Source organism: Malaya genurostris, chromosome 2 (assembly GCF_030247185.1).
Source record: "Malaya genurostris strain Urasoe2022 chromosome 2, Malgen_1.1, whole genome shotgun sequence".
Lineage (NCBI taxonomy): Eukaryota > Metazoa > Arthropoda > Insecta > Diptera > Culicidae > Malaya > Malaya genurostris.
In genome coordinates, this window is record NC_080571.1 from 325,332,848 (window position 1) to 325,345,140 (window position 12,293).

Sequence of the window (12,293 nt, forward strand, 5' to 3'; positions counted from 1 at the left end):
TCTCTCTTCTCCTCTCTATTTTAGGTTTTCGAGTTTAAATTTTAGGACTTCAACGGCTTTTATTTTGCACAACGGCGTGACGACGCTGTACATCGGCGAAGTTGTTTTTATAAATCTGTCCGGTATTTGGAGCTGGAACTCGGTTTGCTACGGATGTGCAAGGTGCCTGTCAGTGCTTTCCTCGTATCTTGTCTTAGCCAGAAGGGACACTACAACAGTCGTGCGGTAGTCTATTGCGATGAATTCGATACCCGCGGGGTCTTTGAAGTGTCGGAAGGGAGATAATGAGCCATAATGGTACAAAGTGATAAAAAATTACTTTACACAGAGTGAGTAACTTAATAGGAGCAAAAAATGCCTCACGGTGCTTCTTTTTGTGAGTGAGTGAGCTAAAGATAAAGTGGAAACGAAAGATGATAGAATAGCTTTTCGGGATAGGCGAAGGTTGAAGATGATAAGAAAGCAATTTGTGAGTCTTCGCGCAATGGAATATAAAGAATGTGGTGATCGTGAAGAAAAAGCCATGGTTCACTAGAAGCGGAAGGAAAAAGATGTGGTATTTCAATCTATTCATTTAAGTGCCTTGGGACGACCGCATTAGAGCGCTAGTGATTGTGTAGTTTTTGTTCTAGTGTCTGCGACTGACGACAGTTGTGAAAGCTATAGCAGAAAAAAAGAGAAAGAAAAAAGGAATGCCTTTCTAGCTAAGTTAAGTTATCAACGTGCCTTGGAAACTAGCAACAGAGCGACAAGAACGCCCTTTCAACACATTCCGCATCGATTCCATACAGCATTCCCGTAGTCATGTCAACAAATAGTAATAACCTGAAGTTATCTGGAAACATAATCGGTCTGACAAGCAATAAGCAGCCCCAACTACAGAAAAACAAATTGAAACAAGCACCGGTCACAGCGGTGCCATCGAACCCAGTCCAGCCAAGTTCGGCAGTTACAGGTCCACCGGTAGTGAACGGTGGAACGAAGTCAGTTCAAACGCAGCTGGCCCAACAGAAACAAGTGTCTCAGCAGTCACAACAAGTGGGTTCCCATATTCCTCCTCGGTATCAACCACCTCCGCAACCTCCTGGAGGAATACTCAAACACATCAACCACAACGGAGGTGCCCCACCATTAGCCAGGTCATCGACCGTTCCTATCATAGCATATCCTACGGACCTGAACGGAGGCTCCCATCCTCATCTCAAGTTTCCCCCAGAGATCCCCAAATCCAGCGGTCTGTTTATTCCGGAAAACCTCAAACACCAATTGAATCCATCCCGGCTCGCAGTACCACGATCCCATCTACGATTTTCAAATCAACATCAGATAGCTCCGAGTTCACACAAACCAAATCATCTCCAGCAACCGTCGCACCATTTACCACCTCCCCACAATAGGCTCAGTTCCGAGTCTTCCTCCGAAGACCAGACAACCACCAGCTCAACACGATCCCTCCAGCATCACCTGAATTCCAAACCACAACAACCATCCCCCCAACTGAACCAGCAATCCCAGGGTCACATCCAGCAAACCACTGCGATTATACACCATCATCAACCTCCCAGTCAGCAGGCTCCGCCAGTTCCACCATCAGCATCGGCCAACGCCCAGCATCAGCAACACCCAAATCAACATCACAAGCAGCTTCAGCAACACCAGCTGCAACAACAACAGCAGCAACAACAGCAACAACAACAACATCAACAACAACAGCAGGAGATGCTGAAATTCGTCCGCAAGGCGGAGTCGGAAACTTCGTCAACGCCAACTTCGTCCAGCGGTGGCCGGATATCGTCGATCGAGCAAAGCCGACACTTCCAGGTAGGTGCCGCCACGTTGAAAACAGGTTCTCCGATTCACACCGGACCTATGCTCTACAACTTGCACAATTGCAGCCAGAGTCAAGTGTGGTCAATAATGTGTTGGCAAATGGAAAGGAGCAAATAAAAAATGAAACAATATAGAGATAGAGTTTTGCCGCAAATCTTTCACTTTATCTGCAACCGGTGTCTGGTGTGCGGAATAACCGTTGTGTGAATGACCACGGGGACCGGAGTGCGGACAAACGGTGTGTGGTGGGTGACTCAGTGCCAACGAGTCAGTCAACCGAATATGTTTCGCCTTACGGTGCCGCGGTTGCGGTGGTCATTGATCGGCACAGCATCCATTTCACACACACACGCACACTCCGCAGTGACCAAAGCGCGAAGGTGAAAGTTTTGACCTTATTCTCCGGGGTGCTCTCGGTCTCGTCTGCCCGGTTGAACACATCGAATGATAAATATGTGCTGTTTGTTTTGGTCATAATTGGATGGGACTGTGTGTAAGCGTGTATGTGTGTGTGTGTGTCTTTGTGATGGGAAACAATTTTCACTTTTGTTTGTGAATAAATTTAGTGATATTGAACCGGATTCTGTGGGTTTTCGTCAGTTTTTGATTAACCGTGTCGTGCTTGAAAAAAAAATTCGATTGAAATCAGTCATTGCCCGGAAGATTGAACTTGTCACTGATCGATCGGTTATGAATTATAATTTACCGACAAAGTGACAGATAAACGTTGGACCCTAACTTTCATCGATTATTTTAATATCTTCTTCGTTAAAAATAAGGCAAGTTGTTGAATTTATTTACCATGGCATTGATGCACCATTTATTGATTGATTCATTTAGGAGCAAATACGATGTATTCTAATATAACATAACGTACTTAATGAATTTTATAATTGAAAATTTCCTAATTATCTTTTTTTTTGTGGAATCGTAGAATCGGTCGGCTACGATGTATTATCTCCTTTACATCAGTACTGCTCGAAATTTTGAAGTGAGCAATGGAAACAACAGGAACAACAAACGACGTCTAAAAAAACACCACAAAGTAATAGAATTGATAGGCATCGGAACGATTCTACTCGGAGTCTACATGAAGCTAAAGACTCACCGAAAAATGAATTCATGTACGACTCAATTTTGCATAAATTTTATATGGAAGCTGTACCAAAAAACATCATAATTAAAATTGGTCGAAAACGGTTTACTCAGGCAAAAGCAAATTTTTCAGATTGGGGTTCATATGAAGCGTGTCTGTTTGAGAAACAGTACCAAGTTTTTCCAGCGAAATTTCAAACGGTCGATTAAAGTGAATGTTTGAGGGTGCTTCTCAGAGCAAAGGTTCGTTTCCTTAGAGCTTGTCACGAAGAAACTTTGTTCATAATTTCCAAATTCTTGTTTTATTCTGCCACATCTATTTCGTTTCCCTCAACGTAATCCTACCCAGCCCAACGCACTTGTGCCAACGTTTTTTTTCAATCCTCAAAACATTTGTTAAAGTCAAGTACTTGCTCGCGACATACACACTAAGATTTAATTCCTTTGTTCGGTAATATTTTTGACGAGAAATTTCGGTAATCTATAGAAATGACCGATATTTCGGTACATGAGTTTTCTTTTACAATAATTACGCAAATTTTTACCGGTCGATCAGTCTTACGTAAATTTTCATTACAGAATTTTGTAAATAGATATACAATTCATACGGTAAATCTGAATAGTTGCCGAGTACGGTATAAACCATACTGTCCGTATAGTAAAATTATCTTCCAATAACCGAACTTCTGTGAAAACTGATTGTCATGAAACTAACTGTCAAACAGTTTTTAGTAAGTGTCTTTTTATTAACCAAACAAAAAAATCATTCATCGAATGGATTGAGGTACAGGTGCAAAAGTTTTTAAAACATTTGAACCACTAAAAGCTTTTTGTTTATTTATAGGCAGAAAATAATTTTGTATCACTTGTCCCCTTGCTGCTTACACAAATTCGAGGGTAATTTCTGGTGGAGTCGACGAATTGTGCAGTACTTTGGAAGGCGCTCATAATTCCGGTCAGCCGGAATATTTGACCTTTTTTTTGTGGAATAAAACCATAGCCACAACAGGTTGGAATTTCCTTCATTCGTTTTTGTTTTTAACCAAAGGAAAACAAACAAACAATGAATTACCGAACAATCAGTTAGATCGAATTGGTTTACAGTGTACGGTAGTTGTTTGACAGTTCAGCAATTACCAAACGATCGGTAATCAATTTAATCACCGAACTGATTACCGAAGGTTCAGCTGTTGATAATTCGGTAAAAAATTACCGAATTCTGCTAAATTTTCTAAGTGTGTACAATTATCACCGAAGGCCTTTTGTAACATTTTGAACGTTTCGGCACCAGAAATTTGATTCCGCACACAAAATTTAATGGAACTTCTTTGTTGAATAATTTCACTCATTTTAAAAATCGCCGATTGCACTTGCTTCAGAAAGACAGTCGTATTCTAAACACTAATTAATATTTTGACGTATCACAGATGTAACTGACAGTCATACCAACCTAGAGAAAAAATTCGACGAATAAGGTTTCCACGCGAAATATAATTCAAAAGTTTTACTACTTTTTGTCCACAGTAGTATTTTTTTCGTCAATTTTCATTTCTACGGAATTAGAAATGTCTGATAGCTGAAAAACTGAAACTTTTTCACAGTGTGTCTCTTTGGGTCGGAGTAAATCGTTTATTTGATAAAGCACTCATACGCCCTAACAAAGAAAATAAATAAACCGTTCATCTGATTGCGATTCAATTTTTCAAATATCTATGACAGAATGCTCAACAAATCGTAGAAGTTTTGGGGATTGTAATCCTGCATTCTATTATCGGGTTAGGAAAATTTTGCAACCTTATATGATTTCGTAAATATGTGATTACATACGTTTTCTGAATGCATTATAAGTCTAATCATCATATATTGAATTCTCGTTTCGTCTTCGACTCATCAGTGCGTTGGCAGTTTAAGTTGGACTGCCACCTTATGGTTCAACGTAAACCGCTAGACCGTTAATGAACAGTTAGATGGCGTAAGTAGTAAACGTTAGTAGTAACTGAAACCGCAGCACAAACTTCCCGATCAACATATCGTATCTAAACTATTTCTTTGTTTGATACTTGTTAGTAAGTTTTGATATTTTAACTACTAACGAGACCAGACTTACATCAGCACTTGCTACAAAAACAGCTTTTTGTTATAAATTTGTAACGGCTTGATGATCGGGTTTATAATATTGTGTGATGTGATGTGATGTGATGTGAAGTGATGCCACCATCAGTTCAAGGACTTGCCAGTGGATGCGGGTAGACTTACAGTAGCTCCGATAAGACTCATCCATTCACCTTCTTACTGTAGCTGTTACCGAAAAGCGAACAAAAAGGGTTGGGCGGATATGTAAGTAGAGTCACTTACTCGTATTCCGCGGGAATAAAAGATGCTCGTCAACCATAATATCCAGTGCATGGATGAAGCATATCGCTATACATGCTTGAACCCGCCTGATGGTTTGTTTGAGAAGGGCGCGTCAGACTCTGTTCAAACCTTCAGAAGAAAACAAGTTTCCTTCAAGTGACTTGGGCTGGCTATCCACAATCCCTCGTCCAGTCATCAATTCGTCCGATGCCCTGATGCTTCCTCCCCTTTACGTCCCCGTGATAAATGTTTTATATTCATAAATACAATGAAACATAGTGTAATGAAATTAATATAACATAAAATGATGTAATAGATTACAAAATAATATAATATAATTTAATTTAATATAATATAATACAATGTCATACAATATAATATAATATATTATAAAACAATATATAAAATAACAGTTAATGTAGAGTGTCAGTTATGCACTTCTATCTTCGCAATACTGCAGGAAGTAGAATATTTTTCTTCTAATAACAATAATAATATCCACATCTATAAAAATAATATATGTTATTATTATTGATGACAAATTAATAATAATAACAATAAATATAATAATGAAAATAATAATAAAAACCTGTTTTAATCCACCTAGTGGTGTAATGATGCCTTTCTCATGTACATATAATATTGTGGTATTCTATTCAAAAATTTTCTCTTCGATTTTTGAAAGAAACCAAGTGATTGTTTATGCATAACATACAGTATAAAACAGTGCATTGATTGCGTAAGCCATCCTTAAGAGAACGAAATGGGTTCACTATTATATGCACTTCCGGCACCGGAACCCGAGAACCGGCATAATCGAAGTTTTGAGACCAGTTTAGAAAAATTTTCACGTTTTTTGTTTCGCCGGTTTAAGTGACGGTGTACAATATTGAACACACTTTACCCTATAATTCCGGAACCGGCGGTCGGATCCGGATGAAATTCAGGAATTCCGTATGGGACCGGAAGACCTTTCATTTGAATCTAAGTTTGTGGAAATCGGTCAAACCATCGCTGAGAAAAGTGAGTGAGATCCATTTTGGTACATATGACCACTATTTCTGGTACTTCCGGAACCGGATACCGGGAACCAGGATAGCCGGAATCGGTTTGTTTAGTTGCCTACTGATAATGACTTGTGTAGTTTTGAGACCAGTTTAGAAAATTTTTCACGTTTTTTGCTTCGCCGGTTTAAGTGACGGTGTACAATATTGAACACACTTTACCCTATAATTCCGGAACCGGAAATCGGATCCGGATGAAATTCAGGAATTCCGTGTGGGACCACGAGACCTTTCATTTGAATCCTAGTTTTTCAAAATCGGTTCAGCCATCTCCGAGAAAACCTAGTGAGATCATTTGACACATACACACACACACATATACATACACACACACACACACACACACACACACTCAGACATTGCTCAGCTCGATGAACTGAGTCGAATGGTATATGACACTTGGCCCTCCGGGCCAATTTTCACTAGTAGACTGTCACTAGTCACTGTGTTTCGACGATCGAAAAAAAAACGTTTGCACAAGATATTGACGCAAGTCACACGTTGTAAGGAAGAACGTTGTAAAAAGCAATGCTTTTGAAAATGAAGACAAGTATTTCATAATTTATTTATTTGAGATCAATTTGATTCCAAACAATTTTTCGGGAATTGCTTCTTCGCAGCGGTGAAGATCACACACGAGCTGTATTTTTTTTCTCATTGAATAAGCCTTGTGGAACATGTAATAGTCCGAGAGAGCAAAACCGGACTAATAGGGTAGATGGGGAAGTAATAAGAGCCATCGGTCGTTTATTGTAGCATTGTTTACATTTTATCTCCTCCAATCGCTATTGCAATGCGTAGTATTAATCGCTATGGATGGTGTTCTCTTTTCGAAGTATTCCATGCCTCCCTAGGCCACTTAGTAACACTTAAGCCGGCTTCGATCCTTTACCAGGAACCCATTCTGCTCTCTGGTGTGTAACAGTGAATTCAAATTCAGCAACAGTTACCAATGGACGCCAAAAGTTCACCTGACTCCGCATGGCCAAACACGTTGCCGAAGTACGCTCGAGTTTGTCAATGTTATATTGTATGATTTGGCGAAATGACTGTGAAAATAATGTTACAGCACTTTTCTTGGAAATGGCTAAACCGATTGTCACCATCTTAGATTCTATTGAGAGGTCTTAAGATGCCATAAAAATATGCCAGTTTTCATTCGTATCAAACGCCTGGTTCCGAAGGTAGGGCGCTTATCGTAAAAATGTCAATTTCAAGAATATTTTTTTAGATAAGCTACCTTTTTGTATTGGGTAGTGAATTTCTCTAGTTTGCAGACCATGAGAGTCTGTAATAAAATAAATGAATTGCTGAATTTATCCAAGTCCGACTACCGGTACATTTTTTTAGGGTCAGAAGATCAGTTTTTGCAAAGGAATCTGGTACGGAGACTTTGTTTTTACCAGTTTACAGCAAATCGGACACATCAAATTGCTCTTCATGATATAGCAAATCACAATATTAATTCGAATTCTGTAAAACAATGTCTTGCTATTACATTTCTTTCGTGGATTTTTGCAATTCCGTTTCAACAGACTTTGCATTCGACTCTTAGCGTACATAACCATTGCTAGACTAGTGCTATGATGCTAATAACAACAAAAATTTTCCTAGGTCGGGGTTCGAACTTACTACAACTGGCCTGTTGAGACCAATGCCCTATGTGTTGAACTGCCAACCCGGACTTCGAATTCCACGGTTCATGATTAGACAAAATAAAGTCTATTTTCTCTTAACGTTGTTGGCCAAACCCAACATTCATGGAAGACGAAAAACGTATTTGACCTGCTGAGGACGAGCCTTAGTTCTCGTCCTGGTAGCAATTTTTGTGGAGTGGAAGCTTCTGCGTTTTACGGGTTGAAAAACTAGGATTATTTTTTTGTTTCAATAATTACCCTGGATGCTACACGACCTACCTGTTTGATGGACTTTAACCAATGGTACATGTGAGCCGTACCTCTCGTAAAAACATCAATTAACATCACTGATAAGCGTGTATCAGTTTACAACATCTACAGCATAAATTTTCGAGAAAACCTCTACTCCGAGCCACGACTAAGAGTCATTGAGCAATATTTATTACGTAACGCCTGCACGACGAACATTCGACCGCCTTACTTTCACCGTTTGTTGTTTCATAGTTTGGTCGTGCAGCAAAAATCGAAAGTGGTCACCGAACCTTTCTGGTGTCTTTTTTCGTCTCTGATAAATGACGATACTATATAACCTCTGCCGATCTCCTCGAATTATGCTGCTGTTGTCTTTGGCTTTCTGTGCATAATTTTCATACTCGCTTCCAGTGTGACCACACATTTGTGATCGTTCCTCACTTCCTATGTCCTCTATGTTCCGCCGGTTTTATATTTCACAGAGAGAAACAAATCAAAATTTTCATTCAGGTATTCATGAAGTATCATTTTTTTTCCTTGTCCTCGGCCATGTTTCCCCGGGCATATCAAAGTGGGTTGAGTCGTCGGTTCATTCGTAGTCGGAACTTTGGCAGACATTGAACGCGGTGAGTGCCGGTACCGCGTGGCATTTCTTGATCTCTTTTCATTCGGTATGGGCTCTGTCATGTTCGTAATTTATTTAATTTTTGTCTGTTATCGAAACGTATACAATCACATTATTGAACACTGTAGAAAGTATTCAACAATCAGGATCTTCGTTGGTGATCTGCGGTCTGGCAGGAAATTTTTCACCGTGCTATCCGTTTTGGTTACGGATCAACAAAAAGGGCGTGTTTGCTTACCGCAGTGGTCGGCATAACGCTTCGACAATCCTCATCGTAGTTCTGTAGTACTGTTCGTTGTTCCGACTGTCTGCCTTCAGTCTGTGTTGAACGCTTTGTGTGTTACAGTTTTCGTGGGCAATGAAAATAAATACAATGGTCGCAATTTTTCCCCTTTCATTTATCTGCTGCTCTTGAGTTGCTGCTTCCAGTGGGGTTTCAATGAATGGATTTTCGAATGCAACGGGAAGCCATATTTTGAGTTTTAAAACGTTGAAAAAAAAGACATATCAAGGGGACCCACCTGAACCCGACCGCCATCCATAATCGGTTTATGAGTTTCAGTTACTGCGGCTGTGGTCAAATTTTGCCCCGAACAAGTCACGGTTCGGTTGATGGTTTTGTGTCAACTTAACGAAGCCGCAATGGACATTTGGGTTCGTTTTGGAAAAGCAAAAAATTACCGCTTAAATACTCTGAAGTTAAACAGGTTCATGGACAGGTTGAGTGGAGGATGTGAGGTGCTAACATTGGCCAAAGTTAAAAGTTTGTAAATGATTTCAATTAAGTAATGTTGGGTTGAGTACCTCGAGGTAAAACTTTCTAATAGCCGCAGTCCAAAGTGATTCTTGTTACGAAAATTTTTATTGACCTGACCTCGTCCGCACTTACCATGGCCCCCCTCGGTGAAAGTGAGCTAAAATAGAACATTTAATGAAGTATCGGAAAATTGAAATGTACTTGCAATGAGTATCGCGAAATTGAAATTGTTATTGCCAATCGAAGTATCGGCCTCAACCCAATGAACCAAAATATGTTCACGACTGCTGTCTTCGTCAGGCGTTTGCTCATTTTTTTAATTACCTTTCGAACCGGAATGAGCGTCTCTTGACTTGTCTCGAATAGCCGGATCATGACAGTGGTGGAAACATTCTTCAGTCTCCTCGCCAGAAACGCATACTTTCAGGTAGTTGAGCGCAGCATGATGACCTCAAATGACCGAAGTTTTTTTTTCTTCTCACTGAAGTAAGGAAGCAAAATCGCAAGAAATGATTATTATTTTTTCGTTTCGAGGCTTGCAGTACGTAGTGTAATTAGAGCTATCATCATAGCAATCATTATCATCATGATTTTCTCGGCAAGGTACTCTTTATTCGTCAAGTCTCCAGTGATGGACCCTCGAAGCGCGGTGTGTTGTTTTTCGGGGGGAGGTTCGCAATTTTTATCAAAGAGAAAACAATTGCGATTAAAGCTAACTGCCTGAATTGCCTTGTGCTAATTCGCACTCACTGTTGAAATCATCCATTGGCGTGACGGTTTCCTTTATTACTCAATTTGCAATCACCCAGCGATGTCATTAACGCCTGCATAACGTCGACCAGGGCTGATGGAAAAATTGCCTGTCAAGTGAGAACAATTTCGCTCAGTAAGAAAAGCTACGCTCACCGAGTTGTTATGCGTGTGATTTTCGTCGGTTCAGACCATCATTGATCAGGAATATTTCGTGTTTTGAAGTTTTTTTTCTCTTCATTAACTGGATTTTTTTTTTGCAAATCGACGATGAGTGAAAAAAATTGATAGCGCAAACGAAAACAAGAACAAGGACTGTCGTTGACACAGGGCGTCGTTTAGTAAAATAATATGGCCATCAATATTGCGTACTCGCCATATTTGTCTTATGAATTCACATTTACGGTTTTCACGAGTGAAAAATGATTAAAGCTTGCTTCAGATAGAATTGGAACAAAGACAATTGCCTGTATTTCAGTTGTTTATTATTGAATTCAAGATCTTTTTTTATACAAATGTAGCGTTTTCTTCATACTTTTAAGAAAAATACGGATAAAATTATTCGTCACGGTTTCGAAGGAATTCTCGATTTTTTCCTGTAACACGGCTCATTAGGCGGCACACACCTTCTTTGTCCATCGTTTTAGCTATCTTATTCCACCAGGTCGTCATCTGATTGATGTCTTTGACAACCTTTCCCTTTGCCTCGAGCCTCCTTTTCATGGTTACCCAGTATTTTTCAATAGGGCGGAACTAGGGGCAGTTGGGTGGGTTAAGGTTTTTCGGAACAAACTGGACCCCTTTCTCTGCATACCATTCTTGAACGACTTTGCTGTAATGACAGCTTGCCAAATCTGGCCAAAACATTACGGGATGGTCGTGGGATCGAATGAACGGCAAAATTCGTTTTTGGAGACACTCTTTTTGGTATAGTTCCGATGTCACTGTCTTATTTGTAACGAAAACTTTCGTTTTTTGCCACAGCTGCAAATGCCCTGCCAAATCATAAATTTTCTTGCAAATTTGTTGGCAAAAAAATTGAAATTTGGCTGGAACATCCTCCCGAGCCGTTGCCAAGTAAAATTTTTTCCTGGGATTTGCCCTTGACATAGGTTTCATCGTCCATCAGAAGTCACCCGTCGAACTTGGTCAGCACCTGGTCATATAGTTTTCGAGCACGAATTTTGACCACACTATTCTGTTTTATGGTCCGATTTGGCTGTTTGCTAGCTCGATACGACTTGATTCCTTCCCGGATTCGAGCTCTCCTCACGGTACTATGGGCAGCACCGAATTTTCTAGCCAAATCACGGTCCGACAGATTAGGATTCCTCTCAATCGTCTTCAAAATCTTACCACGCAGTTTCCGGTCGACAGTTCCACTCCGACGATTGGTTTGAGGCTTTCGAATCGTCGTCAATGTTTCCTTATACCGTTTGATAACTGCCATACGGTATTTCTGAGCAATTTCAGCTGTTTAGCTAGCCTAGATGCAGACCACAATGAATTTTCCAAATAACTGTGCACAATTTTTCCCTTCTTTCGGCTTCCATGTTGATTGTTTACAAAGTACAGTCGATTTGCGGAATGTCAAAAATAATACGTGAAGCTGACAAAATTCTCGACACGTGGGCGCCAAGAACTTCCAAATCTGTCTACCAGGAGCGCCACAATATGAGCAAAAGTTTGTTTCAATTCTAAATGAAGCAAGCTTTAGTTCATTTTTTACACAATCATCAAAATGATGTTGTTCACATTGATATACAAGTTTAGTAAGTTATTCCTCGCTCAGAAAGTATAATCTCCACCTACAGGTTCGACACTAACATCCGCTCGATTCTATCGATCCCTCGTCCTGTCCACCAACTTCATTGAAGCGATTGATCACGTTCCCCTATCATCATATGATGAAGTAGAACAAACTTTCT

At 40.0% G+C, this 12,293-nt stretch overlaps 1 protein-coding gene across 1 annotated transcript in view; it reads left to right on the plus strand.

Annotated features, from left to right (window-relative positions):
• LOC131431418 (coiled-coil domain-containing protein 85C) overlaps positions 1 to 12,293 on the plus strand; it is a 113,172-nt gene that overhangs the window by 59,005 nt on the left and 41,874 nt on the right. The window contains exon 2 of the mRNA XM_058597115.1: positions 25 to 1,821. Within this exon, the coding sequence (XP_058453098.1) occupies positions 805 to 1,821 (1,017 nt within the window). The 5' untranslated portion in view covers positions 25 to 804. The remainder of the gene's footprint in view (positions 1 to 24; positions 1,822 to 12,293) is intronic.